This window comes from Phaenicophaeus curvirostris, chromosome Z (assembly GCF_032191515.1).
Source record: "Phaenicophaeus curvirostris isolate KB17595 chromosome Z, BPBGC_Pcur_1.0, whole genome shotgun sequence".
In the NCBI taxonomy this organism is placed as follows: domain Eukaryota; kingdom Metazoa; phylum Chordata; class Aves; order Cuculiformes; family Cuculidae; genus Phaenicophaeus; species Phaenicophaeus curvirostris.
The window spans coordinates 40,564,236-40,583,959 of record NC_091431.1 but is presented as its reverse complement, the minus strand read 5'-3'; the positions used below and the strand labels follow the sequence as shown (position 1 = coordinate 40,583,959).

At 39.9% G+C, this 19,724-nt stretch overlaps 1 protein-coding gene across 3 annotated transcripts in view; it reads left to right on the top strand.

Annotated features, from left to right (window-relative positions):
• The window catches only part of ADAMTSL1 (ADAMTS like 1), a 173,889-nt gene that overhangs the window by 120,179 nt on the left and 33,986 nt on the right, over positions 1 to 19,724 (top strand). For all 3 annotated transcript variants that reach the window (XM_069880687.1, XM_069880686.1, XM_069880688.1), the window contains 5 exons: positions 2,601 to 2,811; positions 7,209 to 7,388; positions 9,345 to 9,498; positions 10,784 to 11,924; positions 17,760 to 17,887. In XM_069880687.1, the coding sequence (XP_069736788.1) occupies positions 2,601 to 2,811; positions 7,209 to 7,388; positions 9,345 to 9,498; positions 10,784 to 11,924; positions 17,760 to 17,887 (1,814 nt within the window). The remainder of the gene's footprint in view (positions 1 to 2,600; positions 2,812 to 7,208; positions 7,389 to 9,344; positions 9,499 to 10,783; positions 11,925 to 17,759; positions 17,888 to 19,724) is intronic.

Here is a 19,724-nt window from a genome sequence, read left to right as displayed (position 1 = left end):
TTACTACAGCAGTATTAAAAAAAAAAGTTTGTCTCCAATAGCACAAGTAGTTTAAAACCTAAATTGTAGATTTAATATAATACTATTATTTTGCAAGCACATTTACCTGTTATAAAATAATTCTACAGCCCTGTGGTTCTGTTCTGTAGGGTTATCATTGAATTTCTCTTGCTTTTTAGAGCTCTGAAATTCTGACAATCATATTTATCATTTATGGGTTTTGGTACTTACACATCCCTGCTCCACTTTGCATGTCTCTGCTCTACTCTACATTCTTTACTTTTTGTCTGTGAAAGCCTGTAAAAATCACTGGGGGCTATGAAAGTACAAGGGTAAGAGAGAATTTGACCTCCTGTTTTCTGAGCACCTTGAAGGAATCTCCTGTTTAAAGGAGCTGGAAAGAATTGTGAACAAAACGGTGCTACGGTTAGTACAACAGATGCAACCTGCAAGAGAAATTTCAAACACTAGAAAATCAAATCCATTTTCTTTACTGAAACGTACCATTTCTTTCTGGAAGAAGAAACAGACACCGTCTTCTGCAGAAGCCAAGATTTCTAAAGAGCTTATGTGGCCTGTTAGCCACTGAGAAGTGAACTGCCAACAGAAACATTGTGCACTTATACCAATAACAAACAATAGGCTGCTGGAGGCAACAGCTATTACCATCACTTGAATAAAAGAAAGTCTGGCAACTAACCATGTATCAAAATAGATTCTGAAATAAAGAAATACCTTCTTTTCAGCAGATACTCAAGTATCTTATTTTAGATTGTGCCAAAACTGAAGGGTAGGAGATATCCACATTAATTCTGACTGGCAATTTTATAGGAAAATCTGGGAAGACCTCTCTCCAAGGTCATTCATGTGGAGAACATACTCCAGATTAGTTTAACTGGCTGCCAGATGTCACTCCTATTCCTCTGCTAAATAGCTTCCAGGACACGTATCAGGCTTTAGTGGCCTTCAGTGTATTATGGCCTGGAAAGTGACCATTGCAACTTCTAAATCATTATGCAAGTTGTGTGTTCATTGTTAGAAAGGGTTAAACTCATTTTGATCATTGCTGCTAGCAGAAGCAAGGCTGTTGTCTAAAATCAACTAACGTGCTGGTAGTGTTCATAGTGATGACTAGGACATACCCTGTCATGTTATAAAATCAGAGAATGTTATCTGCAGACGGACCACAGAAGGGGAACAGTGTGGCTTTTTGAACAATCAGTGTTATCATCTGGTTTGAAAAAAATATTCCTTACCTACTACCTGTTTCAATTTGTCATGGGTGCTACTGAGAGGGAGGGAAAAAATACAGAAAACAACTTTATAAAATAAATAGAGAAGTTAGAATTGTTCTGTTACTGCAGGATGGCACAACCTTGAATAATTTTTTCCACAATGTATTTACTAACATGATGCATTTTAAATGTGCTGAGCAGTTTCCATTTACTACAGATCTCAGACTGTCAGAATGATTGTTTTTCCTCTGCTTCTTCCACATATTCGGCTTCATACTGCTGATGTATTTCATAACTTTCCTTCATCATCTGCCTACATGCTCCTTGGAGCCTGTGAGGATATCTTTCTTCATAATCAGTCTCTTTAGTTTCTGCCTGACTTTACTTGCTTCACAGGCAGGTGCTCTGAGCCCTCCTTGTCCTAAATGCTTAATTTATTCCCCCAGCTATCGGTTTCAATAACGTCATGCAGGAAAGGAAGCTATTCTTCATCATTAGAAAATGTGGCAGTATCTGGGCCTTACACTTTCATTCTGGATGTGGGAGTATGTCCTGGTCGACGTAGTGTTATGTGTAAAGTTGATGAGAATACTATTTTATTACATTCTCATTCTGAAATAGGACTTTTTTGTGTATACTTATGGCATATCTCTGAAGTACTTTCTGGTAAACTACAGGAGTGGAGGGCACTATTTTAAGCAGTTTTCTGTGTATGGCTCACAGAATTAGGGGTTGTATTCAATACAGTGCAAACAGCAGAAATCTGGTTTTAACATGATGAAAGCTGAAATTCAGTCAGCAGCAATCCTGTTGATGCAGGATTTACATAGCTAGTGCAGAGAAGGTCTGGCTCAGTGACAAGTGTTCACCCAGGGGTTGAAGAGAATCCGCCTGCTCTCCCATTGCATTTTGCAAAGCCATAGTACTCCTTGTGTCCACAAGAAGGCAAAGTTAGTGAGGAACATCATGACTGGATCTTCTGGAAGAAATTCCTGCTCAGCAATTCACTGATGTATTCCTTTGATGGACTTTCTTAATAGCTAATTAAATCTGCTTGGTCTTGAAATACATTGTCCAGGCTGCTGCGCACAAAAAATTTTAATTTAGGACACAAAACTGTTCTTATGCTATAGCAGGACTCCCAAAGACTTGAAGTCCAAAAGCCTTAGGTGAGAACTGAAGCTGTAGGGGAACAATAAGTATTCTTTGTAGACTCATTCTGCAGCTATGAGGAGAGTGACAGTAATCAGAGAAGGAAAATTCTCTTTCATTTACTGTTTCTTCGCTCCATCTGTCATTACAAAAAGAAAAAATTCACGTGAGTTAATTCTTTGCTTAAGGTTTTCCCTCTTGATTCCTTCACAGATGGGAGATTGGGAAATGGAGCACCTGCAGTCTTACCTGTGGGGTTGGATTGCAGACGCGAGATGTCTTCTGCTCTCATCTACTATCAAGAGAAACTAACGAGACTGTGGTTTTGGCAGATGAATTGTGCTATAAACCTAAGCCAGCCCTGGTGCAAGCTTGTAATCGATTTGACTGTCCACCGTCCTGGTATCCTACAGAATGGCAAGAGGTAAGAGTGTATGTGTAATCTCATTTTATGACTGTCAAAGTAGTCATTGCATGCATTATTGAGGCATCATTTTGCTTTAGCTCATCAAGAGGATTCCTTAATCAATCAATGAGCCATTAAAAATCTGAAAAAGTGCACTTTTTTTGCCTTTAAAAGATTTCATCAATGTTTTTACAGGTAAATAATGAGAGTAGCTACTGCTACTGTAAATTACTGGAAACTCTTACCAGCTGGCTAGGGATTCTCAACAAAAATGTCTGGAATGTGATGGTCAGTGTAGTGACTGGATTTGGTTTAGTAGTGCCAGTTTTTCTAGGAATACAAAGTTGTAAGGATCAAGTAGAAGAGAATCTTTAAAGCATGTTGCATATTCTGTATATTCTCAAATAATTATTTAGTTTGGGACAAGATACAGTCCTCATCCTTCAGAGTCACAAATGAATGCTAGGCACTTCCCTTTAAGAGATGAATGCCTTATTATGCCAATGCTGCAATTGTTGTCTACTCAGTAGATCTGTACAAGAATTTCTGGTTTTGGAAAGCAACCTGAAATTAGTTTATTTGCTGCCATTTGGTTGTAAATGAAAGCACTTTTGCAATTCTGTTGGATATAATACTGCATAATAAGAAAGTGTCCTGCCCTGTTGTCAGGAATAAGGGGGGTGCAAGACTGTGTGGTGGAGGCACAAGCAAAAGTCCTGTTTAAGTCTTCACTACTGATGAGTGCACAGATTCATTCCATCCTATGAGAAAATTATGAGTTCTTGGCACAGTACTTGCATATGCCTACTCAGTGCCGATCTATGAAATCTACTCTTTACTTAACAGCCAGGGAGATGTTCGACCTAATAGAGTCAGTAAGTCTGTGAAGCTGTACTGCGTTGGAGAGCTCTGTGTTTGGGCAACAATACTAGTAATGAAAATATATGCAAGCCTACTGATCTGTCAAAGCTGGACAACTAGCTTATGTCATTAGTCCTGTCTTTAAAATAGTGCAGTGGTGTTTCATGCTTTAATTTGTCTACTGATATTCATATACATTTATTTATTTAGTTGTACTTAAGAATATTTCTAGGTTATAGACCTACATAAATGCTTTTGTGTAAATAAAAAATAGTTTTCTGCTAGCACATAAGATTGTGAAGTTGAGCATTTCAAAGATAAGATATGGTAAAGGAAGTGCATCTGCTCTTTAATATCCTGTAATTGGCCACAGTCCTTACAAAAAGCAATTTTCTGTGACTTTATTTGAACACTCAGAAGAGGTGGATATTACAGCATGCTGAAAAATTTACTTTCTGCTGACAATGGCCATTAGCTATAGGCCATGATGAAAACTGGTACTGAAATTGTTTCCACTACAGCAACATCGAAACAGATTTTTTTCAAGATTTGAACATCTTCCTTACCATTGCAAACATGTATTTCTGCTGAAGTGATGGCTTAGTCATTTTTTGTGTCTGCTATGGGGCTCTGAAATATGCTTTCTTTTTGAAATGTATGGTAGGTCTTATGAAGTAGGGGGTTGATTAAGTATAAAGACTTTAATAAGCATGTTAATCAGGAATTAAATAAAACTGCTCAATTCACACCTTTTGCGTTAGGTGTTGCCTTCTCTAGGCTGAATGGAGAAAGAGAACCTGTGCTGCAATTCATTGCTGCATCTTACAGAAGGTCATGTTATAACTTCTGCACTTACCTCCACAGGTTTTGCAAGCTGGCCAGCTGTGTGCATAGCTCCTCACTACAGGGTCGCTGAGTATTTCCTGTGCTTAACTTTCACCAGGAGAAACAGCACAAGAAATGTTCTTCTCTGCCTAACGTCTTCTGTGTCTGCTTAGATTACTATAATGCAAGAAAATCCATTAAAATTAATTTCCGTTTTCTTATTTTTGAAAGACATCTGTCTTCCTTCTTTGCACCACCAACCTGATACAGTTATTTCCACCCTGTAAGAAAGTCAGGCCTCACAAGTCTGTCTCACTTTCCCATGTGAAAACCTCCATGTGAAAACCTGCACCATCAGGCCAATGCGTTGCATTTGGGGATTATTACAGCTATTGGGCTCCTGGAGCATGTGAGGGAAAAATACTTTTTTACAGGATGTGAGTGGGCAAGACTCCTGGTGGTGAGCTGCTGTCCTGCAGCAGAGCTGCTGTGGAGTCCTCCAGCAGAAGGATTTCTTTCTTTGCATTAAGGGACCCACATCACCTCCCCGGTCCCCAAATCCCTAAGAGGTTTCCCCAGATATGGGCAGATGGAGGATCCTGCAAGTGTCTTCTTCACCTTAAGAAAGGTCCTTTAAAGCTTCACTGACACTAGAGGGTACCATCTGTTCTCAACACAGTCTCGTTTGAAGCCAATTCTCTGGACTCATCTGTGGAGTTCATCATGCTTTTTGTAGCACCCTTTCACATGGTTTCAAGCAAAAGAAACAAACGGAAGATTTAAACTGCCGTGAGCAGTGTTTCCTTTTCTAAATCCTTTTATGCTTGTTAAAGAAGGGTTGTCTGAATTAAATGACATTGGAAGCCTCCGTGTTCTTGTCAGATAAAAACATGATATTTCTCAATGTTGTAACATTCCTAGCAATTTTTAAAATATCTCTTTACCGATTCAAGATTATTTATTTTTAAATAGATCTGTTTCTTAGCTAAAGCCATTAGGATGTTTATCTTGTTTTCAGTAGTGTGCTTCTGGAGGGAAGTGGATATAAGCTTTGCCCAATTAATTACCTACTCTGCAGACCTCAAATAGGGGTCATCCATTAGTAAATCTTCATCTGCCTTTATTTTATTACTGAATAAGAACCATAGTCTCAGTCCTAGCATTCTTTTTTGGCTGCTTCGTTCTGTCCTTGCTCCAAAGTTAATTAGAAAAATGGTCTGACAACAGCATCAACATAGGAAACCTGGTAATGTTTTCAGATATTTTCCTAGCTATTTTTTCTCCACATTGTAAGAAGTCCTTGTGAATCTCCAAGTGTCAGGCCTTAGAAAGCAACTGAAAGACCTGCTGAGATTAAAATGTTTACTCTTTTTGCAGATGATTTATCTTACTGTAGAGTCATAACAAAGAATTCATTCTTGAGAGTAAGACAAAAATTTATACTGCTGTAATCAAACCACCGTAAGTAGAGGGCAGTAGAAAATTAAATCGCCTGCGAGAGCTGAGGGGTACAATAAGCCCTTCCTCAGTTTGCTAGGAGAAGAGAGTAAAGTATTTGAGCTGACTGGACTAAATGGAAGAACTGGGATCCTGTTACCAGTCTCAGAAAAGTGATCCTCAGGAAAAATGGCTGAGCACAGTTTACAAACCAGATTCAGGAAAGCAATTAAGTTTGCTTGTTCAAAATTTCCTGCCCTGCATGCCTTGAAAATGGATACAGACAGGTATATTGACATTAAAGTGAGAGGGAAGGTATATTCTCTGAATATTAATTATCTTCATTTATTTTGATTCAAATTAAACCTTTCACCTTGCCTTTTGCAAAGTGTGCACAGTGCTGTCATCACAACCATAAATAGAAAAGGGCTGTGTGGATATTTAATGGTTTATTATATTAACCTTACAAACAAATTACTGAGACAAACAGCATATTGCAGCTGATATTCAGCTTTTACATTAATTAAAAATCAGAGAAGCGCCATAGTGCGAGAAGTCTTCAAGGACAGGAATTCTATGTTGAATGTTTAAGTTTTGAGCTACATCTCATGCAGGCTAGAAACGAGGAATGAGAAAATTATGAAAGGGATAAAAGCAAAGGGATGAATGGGGGGGATTTTTTTATTTATCACACTCAAATTTCTACTTCTTTTCTTGCTAGTACAAACATTTTTTAACAAGCTAAATTTTGTTCAAGCTAACTATATACTTCATAGCTATTATTATCCAATATGTATGAGCAAATCCTGGAAATTAAGGTCTTGAATTTTCTGCTGCTAGAGAAGGCTTTTCCACTCTTTTTGGCACTGTCAGTAGCATGCTAAGAGCTCAGACAGAGACATTAGGATCTAGATCCTCCACATCATGTGCAAGTCTCTCATTTTCCAGTTAGTGGTTACAGGAAAGGGCAAAGTTTCCACTGCCATACTGCAGTTCTGACCCATTGTTTCCATATATTTTGTATAAACACCTGAAAACATAACAGTTCAGAAATACTGAAGCAGTTTTTCTAAGTATTAGCAAAAAAATAAAAAGAACAAACCTGCTGCTTCTTACCAAAATATTTCTGACTTTTTAAAAGGAATCTGCTTTGACATCTGTGAAATGTTTTCTTACATGTTTTATTTGGTCAGAATGGAGTGTTGCTTTCTACCCAAATTCACAAGTAATTTTTGCTGCAAGTTGCCATGGTGCAAGTATAATTTAAGGTGGCTGACTCTTATCTCCCACAGTGTTCACAGACGTGTGGTGGTGGTGTCCAGAAGCGAGATACACTTTGTAAGCAGCGCCTAGCAGATGGGAGCTTGTTAGAGCTGCCAGAAACCTTCTGCTTCACACCAAAACCAGATACCCAACAAGCCTGCAAAAATGAAGATTGTCCTAATGAGTGGCTTCTCTCTGACTGGACACAGGTATATATTCATGTACCAAATAATTGTGCTGTTCTTGCCAGTGAAGTTCCTTGGTCTTCTAGAATAAAGGAACTAAATTAGCTCAGACTGGACAAAGTGTATTTTGCCTAGTTTTGTCCTGTAATCTGTCCTTATCATCCTGGTGGGGAATGTGATCGCTAGCTCCATGTTCCTCTTTTGAGGCTGCCTCAGCAGATGTGTTTTAGCCATCCAGCCAAACCATTAATACCTTCTGGCATAAACACAAGCCTTGCTCAAAACAATAAATCCCTGCCTCTGTCCATGCTTATGTTTGTGTTCATCCAAGGCATCAAAGACGAGTAATCTTTACTCTCCCAAGCTAAGTGCTTTTTCTTCCCAAAGCCTGGCTGTTTGGATGTCAATTGTCTTTTACCCTTGGGACCACTCCAACCCTTCCCTATGATCTAGAGAAGAGAAGGGAGGGACTCCTGCAGTCTGCTGTAGGCACATCATTACAGACACCAAACCTCTTTCATTCTAGGACACTGCTTTTGTGACGTTAGCTAGCTCCTTCCTTCCTTCGGTGTAGGGATCGCAAAACAAACTCACTCTACTCAAGTTTCTTTCCCTTCTCCAGTCTCCCTTTCTGGCCCCATCTGGTTTAAGAAAGATTCTCTTTATATTTATGACAGTGTAACTGAAAATATGGTGTGACCTTTTAATGCCAGTAAGCATAAAAAACATTCCTCATCTTGCAATCTTTGCCATAGCTCTCCCTGTTCTCATTCATGGAATGAGGTGGAATTGTATTAATTGTGAAAGAAACACCAGTCACCCCACAGAGCTCTCACACCTTCACCTTTCATATGTTGATCTGACTTGACATTCTACTCAAGTGACAGGTGGTCTCATGAAGTCTGCTGCCAGAAGGCACATAGCCACTCTGGCAGTGAAGATGGTAATTCTGTTCCCAATCTGTCCTGCTTCACCTGAAGATGCTACATGGTTTGGTTTATGTTGACATCTATACAGCTCACATTTCTTTATACTGGCACTTATTAAAATCAAATCTGACTTCACTCTTCCCTCCCATTTCACTTGAAAGATGGCATAGTTTTGCTCTTACCATTAGCATGTTTACTCCCCCTCACTTCATCTCCCATCCCCTTTATCATGTGTGCACGCCTACATGTAATAGAAGTGCATGTGTATCTTTGTGCTACCAACTTTATACAGCTCTGTTTACTTTGCAGCACCTTTACAGACTGCTGCCTGGGTCCCGGTGCAATGGCATTGCCTGTATTCTCCCTTCTTTGTGAGACTGTATTCATAAATATGAAATAAAATAGGTGTGCCAAATTCCATCAAACATTGCCCACCAGTGCATTGAACACCACTGTCTGGTATATACAGGGTTTATATTCTTTTGTGTAAGCCCTGTGTGGTAACTACTAGGCTGCAGTAACTCACTGGTATCTGAAACACTCATCTATGTACTATTTCTAATAGATGTGCAACAGTGAAGCTCAGAGGTTAAGGTTAGGCTAGATTTTACTAGAACAGGATGTATTTGTGAAGTGCAAGTCAACGTGGTCTGCTCTTGGCTATGAGCCGGAGTTTTTCCATCCAGCAGACAGACATCTAGAAATAAAGTGCAAAGACAAGCTTTACACTGTAGTGCAGTATCATTAAAACAAGGGAAACCATCTGAGCAAAAAAAGTGCGAAGGGGAGTGTGAGAAGACCAAAAGTTTCAAAGGACAGAAAATACCTGGTATTTCATCTCCCTATTGTGCCTGCACTGCTTGTACCTGAATGACCAAACGCTGCTCTGCTTTATTCCACTGCAATATTTTGAAAGCTGTAACAGATGTGTACTGTGCTATGTGTATGTGAAATGGATACAGAATGTGAAGGAGGGTGGGGAGGGTGTGACAAGGAGCACCCTTTTGTTTTTAACACACCTTGTTCCTAATGTTTCTGGTTCTGTTCCTAGTGTTCAGTGAGCTGTGGAGAGGGCACCCAGAGTCGAAATGCCGTTTGCAGAAAGGTGTTGAAGACTGGGGATTCTGTCATCATCAATTCCTCAATGTGCGCACCTTTGCCATTCTCGTCCTTGATCAGGTCCTGTGCACTAGCCGCCTGTGCAAGTAAGTGGAAAAGATGCTTGGGAGTATCTGGGGAGAGGAAGCTTAGATGTCCATCGCTAAGAAATCCATGCTGTTACCTGCTCCCTGACATTCTCTTGCAGTAGTGTTACTTGATCTTGCACAGTGACTGCTGCTGAGCTTTTCTGTCTGGGAAGAAGTATGCTTTGTTTAGCAACAAGGCAAGTCTGTGGGTGAGAACTATTAATTTTACTGCATTTGAGCCACTGTGCTGGAAGGAAGCTACTTGTTTCTGGACGAACTGGCTCAAAATTCTGACCAAAATCTAGATCTAAATTTCACAGCTGGAATGTTGAGGCTCAGAGATATAGCACAGCAGTCTGAGGGCAGCTGCAAATAAACTCGCTGCTAGAACAGCTGCAAAGAAAATGTTTGGTAAGGAATTTTTTTTGAGATCATTTAAAAACTTATTATTTCATTATGTTACTCAGAACCCTTTATGACCTGGGATTGCTAATGAACAGTGCAACCTAAGTTAGTTGTATTTTACGTTGATATATCATGCATTTGTCATTGCCCTTCACAAGAGCAGTAGTCTCCTTGTACACCCTTCCCTTGCTTGCAGTAAGCTAACTGCATGTGCTAATGTTTGAAAGTTACCCTAGGTTCAGTCCAAAGCTGACTATGACCTCTGAAACTCATATATGTTGGGTATGTGAGGGAGAAAAGATCTGACATTCGGAACTAAAGCTGGGACCAAATGTTGCATGGTGTTTACTGATGATGTACCTATACTGCTTTATTTAGTGCTTCATAACAAACATCTCGGTCATAGAGCTGGAAACTGGAAGGACACATTGAACTAGTACACTTACTTTCTGCGTATTTACTGTGTTTTTAAGCCTAGTCCAGGCAGTTTTATTCTGTTCAAAATTGCTCCCTAAGGTATCATCAGTTTTGCTCTTCCTTACTGCTGTAAACTGCAAGATCATGTTGTCGTTGAGGGTTTGTCTTTTCAGTGTATTTATTAAGCAACAGTCTTCATTTAAATGCTTTAACAAGAACTACATTTTCACTCAGGTTTTCTCCCTGTAATAAAGCTTTTGTTTCTGGCTCCTTTATTCCTGCATGTACCTTGGGCAGGACTACTTTCATATTCATGACAAGTGCCTTGTTATTCCTCTTATTTTGATTGTTCTAACAATGTTCAGGAGCTGGTGGTCACTTTCTCCCATTACTCTTCAATGGGTTGAATGTTGCCAGCACCAAAGTAAACTGTTTGTTTGGTTTAATATATCACATACTAATAGTATTAATGATATTTCAGGACACAACAGGCCAGCTCATAAGCAAAGCCCCCATATTATGGCCATAAAGAAAATTTACATCCAGACAAAGAAGCAGAAGAAGTTACACTTTATTGTGGGTGGGTATGCCTACCTGCTGCCCAAAACCTCTGTTATTCTCCGATGCCCAACAGGGAGGTTCTGGAAATCAATGATTACTTGGGAGAAGGATAACAAGAGGCTCATCAGCTCAGCTCACATCACCATTGCACCCTATGGGTACATGAAGATCCATCGTTTGAAGCCTTCAGACACTGGGACATACACCTGCACAGCAGGACCAGCCCAGGAGCATTTTGTAATTAAACTAATTGGAAGCAACAAGAAGATCATTGCTGGGCAGCCAGCTGGTATTAAGGAGGAAGAGACCATGAGAAAGGCCAGCCTAAATGAAGCCTTGCGGACACGGGATAAACATAACAATGGGATTCTCTTCAATAGAAGCAAGGCTGAAAAGCGAGGGCACCTTGCTGACCCCAAAAGCTGGTATGATGATATTATCTTAAGGCTGCTGCAGCACAGAGGCTGGCCAGGGGAAAATCTGGAGTCCTGGGAAGCCCAAGAGTCCACAGAAAGAAATGTATCCTCCGAGGAGGACGAGAGCCGGGAGTATAACCTGCCATTTACTATGGTCACAGAGCAGAAACGCTTGGATGATATCATAAGGAATTTGTCTCAACAGCCTGAGGAGCTTAAAGATGTTTACACTGAGCAGTTTATTGTGCAACTGGCTCATGAGGTTTTCAGGAGCCACTTGGAGCACCAGGAATCTGTCCTCAAAGCATCACAGCAAACAGTAGATTCAACCTTGGTGGAGTACCCTCTCCACAGATATGTTTCTGGATTTACTAGCTCCCTCAGGACATCATCTGCCGAAACATTTCTTCCCACCTCTGTAGACCCAGCAAGCGGCTTACTCAGACCTCATCAAAAGCCTGCCATCCTTCGAAAGATTTCAGCAGCACAACAGCTTTCTGCTTCAGAGGTTATTACCCACCTAGGACAGACGGTGGTCCTAGCCAGTGGCACACTGAGCGTGCTGCTTCACTGTGAAGCAGTGGGAAACCCAAAGCCCACCATCAGCTGGGCTAAGAATGGAGAGGAGGTGAAATACAATGATAGGTAAAACTTATTATTTAACTTTTAAGAAAATAATTGGTATTTTGATTCTTAGGTTTCTATATTTTCATTACCTGTCAGTCCCATGAACAGAACCATATTTTGCTGTAGTCTGTATTCATAGCAGAAAGGAGGGTTATAATATGAGAAGTAGTAAACACACACACTGTCACTTTTCAACAAGGTCTGGATGCTGGGGCAGTATGGTATGGCTTTACTTCTGTTTCACTAAGTAAAAAGAAAAGTTTGTAAAATAAGCAAATCAGTGCTTAATGCAGCTAATGGAGCACTCCACATCTGGAGACTAGGAGCTTAGTGTATTTTGACATATGAAGGTGGAGGTTCCCTGTGTGTTCTCTTATAGAGGCTAGAAAGTTTGTAGTTATTTACAGCTCTGCTGTCATCTCAACACACTGATCTTTAAGCATCAGTCTTGTGATGTGAGTTGGTGCATCCTCCAAACTTCATTGTACTGGCCCTCAGTGTAGCCTGAGAACTTGAATAACAAAATGCTTTTATCAATGCACCACAGAGAAAATGCTGGTTTTCCTTCAGGTAACCTTTACCTGCTTATCACTGAATGTTATTTGTTTGTGTGCAAAGCACACAAAAAGAGACTGCTGTTAATGCTAGTTATATGCTTAATTGTGTTGATAACATGTATTTTTTTCATATGTATACTTGAGATTTTATATGTTGGTTCTGTTCTGTGAGAAAGTGGTATGTAAGGATAGGGAGAGAGAATGAGAGGCAGTTGTATTGACCAACGTGGTACAACAAAGCATTCCAGGGATCTGCTAGCAGCATTTTCTGCATAAGATACTGACCTCGGGTAATGACATCTCAATTTTGTCACAAGGTCAACTTTAGTAAAGAGAAAAGATGGAATCAAGGCAAAAATTAATTTCCAGTGTGGTGCCTGTGAATCATCCAGTAAAGTCTTGCTTTAGGTACAGTTGTTCCTCCTGTGTAGTTATTCAATTAGTTTATTAGCTCTTTTCTCCCTTTGGCAACTGAATCCCTGCAAAATTGGTCTTTTTTCTAATGTGCTGAATTTTCTTGCTCTTGTCTCTCTTTCTGTGTCTGAAGGCTAGTAAGTATATTAGGTTTCAGGCAAAAAATGGTAACTCTTGCAGGAGGGACACCAAGGGCATGAATATATATCTCTTGTGGAAATCGCTTGCAGTCTTAAATCAAGATTTGGGCCTATAGTATCCCTTTTTTTGGCCATATTCCTGTGATAATGTCTTCATGCCCCCAGAGAACTTTCAGATATAGATTTTCATTGCCAATGGTTACATCCTGTTGGAATTGTGCCATTAAGGGATTTTTTTTTCCTCGCTATTTTAAATTACTGTGATGCCGGGGTATGCTTGAAAGGGAATAATGGTTACATGAAGTCCTTATGTGGTTAATGCTGGACACTGCACTCAAGAGAAAATTACAAGTTTATTTCACACCATATAAGCAGTCGTGGTATAGCAACAGGCAGATTCATTTAGTTGACAGAAAAACAGCTTTACAATTTCTGAAATTTTAATTGACTTTTTTTTATTTTTCAATGTTTCAACCTTTTTTATCATTCATTTTAGCTAAGTAGCATTAAACACTGCGTTGCAGTTCTAAATTATTAGGCAACTATGTGTGCTCAAAATTTCTATTGGAAAGACTCAGGGAAGTATAGTTTATTTGCCAGTTAGTAGCATTATTGCGGACGACACTAAGCTGGGTGGAAGTGTTGATCTGCTGGAGGGTAGGGAGGCTCTGCAAAGGGATCTGAACAGGCTGGACCGCTGGGCAGAGTCCAATGGGATGAGGTTTAACAAGGCCAAATGCCGGGTCCTGCACTTGGGGCACAACAACCCTATGCAGTGCTACAGACTAGGAGAAGTCTGTCTAGAAAGCTGCCTGGAGGAGAGGGACCTGGGGGTGTTGGTTGACAACCGACTGAACATGACCCAGCAGTGTGCCCAAGTGGTCAAGAAGGCCAATGGCATCTTGGCTTGTATCAGAAACGGCGTGACCAGCAGGTCCAGGGAGGTTATTCTCCCTCTGTACTCAGCACTGGTGAGACCGCTCCTCGAATACTGTGTTCAGTTCTGGGCCCCTCACCATAAGAAGGATGTTGAGGCTCTGGAGAGAGTCCAGAGAAGAGCAACAAAGCTGGTGAAAGGGCTGGAGAGCAGGCCTTATGAGGAGCGGCTGAGAGAGCTGGGGTTGTTTAGCCTTGAGAAGAGGAGGCTGAGGGGAGACCTTATTGCTCTCTACAACTACCTGAAAGGAGGTTGTAGAGAGGAGGGTGCTGGCCTCTTCTCCCAAGTGACAGGGGACAGGACAAGAGGGAATGGCCTCAAGCTCCACCAGGGGAGGTTTAGGCTAGACGTTAGTTAAAAATTCTTCACAGAAAGGGTCATTGGGCACTGGAACAGGCTGCCCAGGGAGTTGGTTGAGTCACCTTCCCTGGAGGTGTTTAAGGCACGGGTGGATGAGGTGCTGAGGGACATGGTTTAGTGTTTGATGGGAACGGTTGGACTCGATGATCCGCTGGGTCTCTTCCACCCTGGTTATTCTGTGATTCTGTGATTCTGTGATTATTCATAAATAACTCATATTTAAGGGTTCAGGCAGTTCCCACTGTATGAACTTCCTTCTGTACTTATCACTTAGGTTTCCTCCAGGTTAGGGGGTGGGGGGACACAGAAAATGAACCGTGCTCTGGGCTTCAGAGATTCTCAACATCTATGACATTGGCGTTAATAAAAGTTTATAAATCATAGTGCATATAAAAATTAGTTTGTGGATGTTTTGCTGGATTCTTAACAGCAATATTCTGGTTTTGGCTCAGATTACAGTTGCTGGCTGCCAATCTGCTGTGTAAATGAAAACCATAGTTTAAGTAGTCTCACAATATACTGCTGTAAACTGCAAGGCTATCTGCATGCAGTCATGTTTGGTATGCTTTAGCTGTCTTTCAGCTCTGCAGTTTGTCTTCATAGTTTGGCTGCCCCTGAATGGAAAAGAGAAACCACTTTCCCAGCCTACCTATATCTTTATTAATTTTCTTATTGCCATTTAGATGGGGTTTTCTGTACCAGTATCAAAGAGAGACACTTTTGGTGAAGAACGTCAGAGAGTTTTGCTGAAGTCCTTCAGCTCATGCCCTGCTGAATATACTGAGATTCTAGTTGTATCTGGTATCTGTTGTAATTTTTAGAATGTAGGCTGCTTGTTTTAGTTTGGGTGATAGCTACCCGTATTGTGTATTACCAAATACTGGGATAATGGTACTGACTTCCTTGTATTGTGACCGCGCATTTTGTCTGGACCAGTGATCTAGCAATGAATAGCTCTATTCCTGTTGCTTCCTTTCATGAACTGTTCCATCCATCTAGAAGTATTTGTGACTTCTACTACAAAGCTCCATTTGCAAAAGTTAATTTCTTTAGCTTTAATCTAGATACTGTCACAAAAACATATTACACGGGCCTCCCAAAACGACTGGTTTTCTGTTACTTAATCGAATGAAAACATGACACAAAAGGCTGCAGCAGTTGAAAATATCTTTGTGGTTGCAGTAAAAGATCCTTGACTTGAGCCTGTATGTTTAACCTGAGTGCATATTTAACATGTGTCTGTACTGTCCCCTAAAGTTATAAGTGTCAGGTTAACATCAGCATGGGTTCTGAGTGCAGTTTCAGAGCCTAGTATCTACCAAAGTGTGCATATTTCTGTAAATGATGGAAAATATTTTATTTCAAAGAAAATTTGGATTAACTTCCTTAAAGGCCAATTTTAAAAGTGAAAAATCTTGAAGGGATTTATGCATTGCTTAGCAAGCCTTCCAAGTATGCTGTAATTTCCATCACTGGGAACCTGTTGGTACTTGATAATTCAACATATGTAAAACAGAAATGTGTTTTTTAAATGGATATGAAGCAGAATGTAAACATAAGGAAACATTCATATAGGTCCTATGAAATACATTTTTGTCTTGGAAACAGTGCAGTTTGGAGCAACTGCAGTGAGACTGATTAAACATTAAACTATTATTTTAAGTCCATAAATGAGATTCTGAAGACCTGTTGCTGACAGAAATAACTGCTGCGGCTGGTATTTTTTCAGCACTGGGAAGTGCCTCAATGCTTAACAAAAAGAGCAATCTAGAAGCAGATAGGGAATACAGACAAAATAAATCAGTCTGCACAGACAGTGATAATAAAAGATGTGCTTTCAAGAAAAGCAGCTATACCAAGTTTTGACACACAAATAACAGAACTATTGAAAAGAAGAGTATATTAGCTTTGTTTCTAGAGAAGGAAGTTGAAACTTGGATTGAAAAGATGGGAGGACCAAGCTGCATTTGAGATTTTTGTTTTAAAGGCAGGTACCTACCTGACCTATTTCTGTTTCTAAAAATATTTGTTCTGTATTTTGAGGGGATTTAAATTGGCAAAGAGAGATTTACATGAGAAAAATTGATGAACAACAAATTCTGATCCCTTGTGGTTTACAAGGTGTTAATTTTTAATAACTATTTTTTTCAATAATAACAATGTAATAATGTTAATAATGAAGGAAGCATCATTTTCAACCCAAAGGTGACCGAAACATTTCTAAAAACTTTTTCTAGGGCAATGCAGGACTGATTGATCAGCCTAAATACTATATTGCACACATGCAGGCAGAACTTACAGAACTTTTAACTGTTGTATGCTAGTATAAGCTGGGACAAATTATGGCGCTCTAATGAATTCTGTGTACATATTGAACCAGTCAGTGTTAAACTAAGAAAATAACATGTGAGATACTGATGCATTTAGTCCCTGGACAGTCCAGTTTGAGTCGGAACATATGTTTACACTAATTCTGTAAGTAAAGAAATTTGTTAGTTGCTGGCACTGTTATCAGTGGCTAACTAGAAGCCTGCCATGTTCAGGATTACTGGTAAGAAAGAAAAGATCCTAAGATTTTACATTCAACAGCTGCTCAAGGTTGCTGATTAGAGAAGTAATTTATCATTAAGTTTTATCAATGGTTTCAGATAAAAAGAAAGGAACAATAGTCATTAAATACCCTGTGCTGAAAATAAGTGTACATAAGCATTAACAAACAGCCTATCAACTGAATTCTTGTTTAAAGACATCAGGACTTGATGGAGTTATACCACTGCAAAATCAGGCTGAGACTGTGAAAAAGAGTAGTTCATAAGAGCTCTGAGGCCATATTCATCCCTTTTAACTGTATTCACAGTAGGCTCCACTTACTGGCAGAGGAATGAAACAGTTGGTTCAGCCTAAGGAGCATTTCTCTCTGTCCTCACTGACTATTAGGGGAGCAGTGAGACTGCTGAGTTTGCACAAACTGCCCAGCAAAGAATTTTGAGCCTATGTCAGGCTTTGACACTGAGTCCATGATTCACTTTGCTTCTTTGTGCCTAGCTTCAGCTGGTTTCATGACTTCTGCCTTGCAATAATTTGGCTTTTTCTTTACTACTGCTATTCCTGCTTTGCAGCACTGGGAGACAGGGAGACTAGGCAACTCATTTAACATGATATATCAGAGGAGGTTTCGTAAATGATGGTCAGATATTATCCTAAGTACTCAGAAATCTTTCTCTAATATGCATATCAGCAGTAGAAGAACCAGAAATGTGTCTAAAATATTATCCAAGTAATCACAGCTCACATTCTCAATGTAAGACTTTAACTTTCTTAACAGTTTTATAAATATAGCCTGAAGGCCTAAAGTGTACAAAAATCACCTGAAACTGAAAAAATCTCATTAAATATATTAATGCCCACACAGAATAAGAGACTATGTTTTCCTCCTTTACTCCAGGGTGCTACTTCAGCCTGATGACTCCTTGCAGATTCTAGCACCTGTGGAAGCTGATGTGGGTTTCTACGCTTGTAATGCGTCCAATGCCCTGGGATCTGACTCTGTCTCAATTGCTGTTACTCTAGCAGGTAATATGTCACTCTCTATAATTGCAGGATGTTCTCTGCCAATCATGTGATTCTGGACATAAATTGCTTGTGGGGGAAAATATGCCTGTGGATGCTGGGTGTGTAAGATCAGTCAACCAAAGCACAATGGTGAAAACACCGGTTGTGAACTTGGCAAACCCCTGAGACACAGGCCAGGTTTCATGGACAGTTCATGAGATTTTTGGATTTCTGCAAGAGATCAATGATTTTTCTCATTTCTGGCATCTGACATGCTCTCAAGACAGTGCTCGTCCTGGTTATTAATACCATATATGGACAGTGCAGTCCAAGCCTCCTAATTCATGTGCTTCATTTTAAACTTACCACTCAACTTTACAAGTCGAACAGACTGTTTGGAGGACTTATTCAGATGTACATTAAGCAAGCCCAAAAAATACCAGAGCTGAAGAGCTAGGCCCTTGTGAGATCAAACCCTCTGTCACATTTGATCCATTGTGGCAAAAGCATGACTGGCAAATAGAGGTTCATAAAAAATTAACTTTTATATTACTCTAGTAATGGTTGAGTTCTAAAGCAGACTAAATATCCTCTGCTAGTTTAGATTTCATTTCTGAAGAAAACTGATCCAAATGAAAGCCAAGGGAGATGGGAGGTAGGGCACAAATACAGCTTCTTCGAGGTTCATCAGCAGGCAATGTCACCATGTCAGGACTAGTAGAGGGACAGAGTAGCAAACGTGAATGAGGAGCTGTTGAGTAAGATGAAGGAACAGAAGAGACAGCCAAGTACTGTGATGAAGCAGAGAGGTCTTAAAGAAAGAGGATCCTATTTATCACAAAGGCAAAAGGAAACACATGAGGAATACTAGAAAGCTTATTGATTTTTCAGACCTCTCCATTTCACTGGTCCAGAATGTGGAAGCATTTGGAGGCCTCCGATGTGCATGCCATGACTGTCAGCTGCCAATATATTCACGTATGATTAGAGAAAGGAATGGCTATTTGTAAGATTGAGTTTTTTACCTCAAACACAGGGAAAATTTCAGATTAGAGGAGCCTAAAGGAAATCTAAAAAGGCAGCAATGACAACCAGTGAAGCTTTGATGATCAGTAAACCAGTTAGGAGGAAACCTTGTCTGTCCGTTAGCAGGAGAACAGCTGAATCCCCTGGGGTGAATAAGGATGCTGTGCATCAGAGCTACATATTACACGTAGGCAAAACCAAAGAGACTGATCATTTTTACCCTACTGCAGATCAGGAATATCCTTGCTGATTTCCAGGCAGCAGGGCAGGGGTACTACTGCTAAAGCAATACAGTGCTTAATAAGGAGCAACTCCACAGTAAACCTCTTGTGTTGCACCAGCAAGAAGCTGAACGTAAGTTTAAAAAATCATCAGTCAAAACTGCTATTCTGTCTATATTGCTCCAGTGAGTTTAAAAGCCGTAGTCTTTGTACAACATAATTTGTGGAAACAATTTTTTGTGAAGCTATAGAAAAACAGTATCAGTGTTAGGTATACATATGGTACAGGAAGGCTATTAGATTTTTGAATATAGTTAATTATCAAGACTGTAGTTCAACCTTTTTAGATGAATTAACAATCCTGCATCCCAGTCTCAAACTGAAATCTGCTTAGAAACTGGTGTACATTTCCATTTCACATCCAAGGCAAAGAGCTGAACATCTTATAAAATGAGGCCATAAATATCAAAATGGGATACTGAGCAGTTTTTGGAGCAAAACAGCAGTCTTTTTGGCATAGTGGAAGTTCTTTCTCAAAAAAAGGTGGAAAGCTGTGACCGTCTTTAGAGTCATCAGGAGTAGGGCAAAAAGCTTATTTCATTGAAGATTTT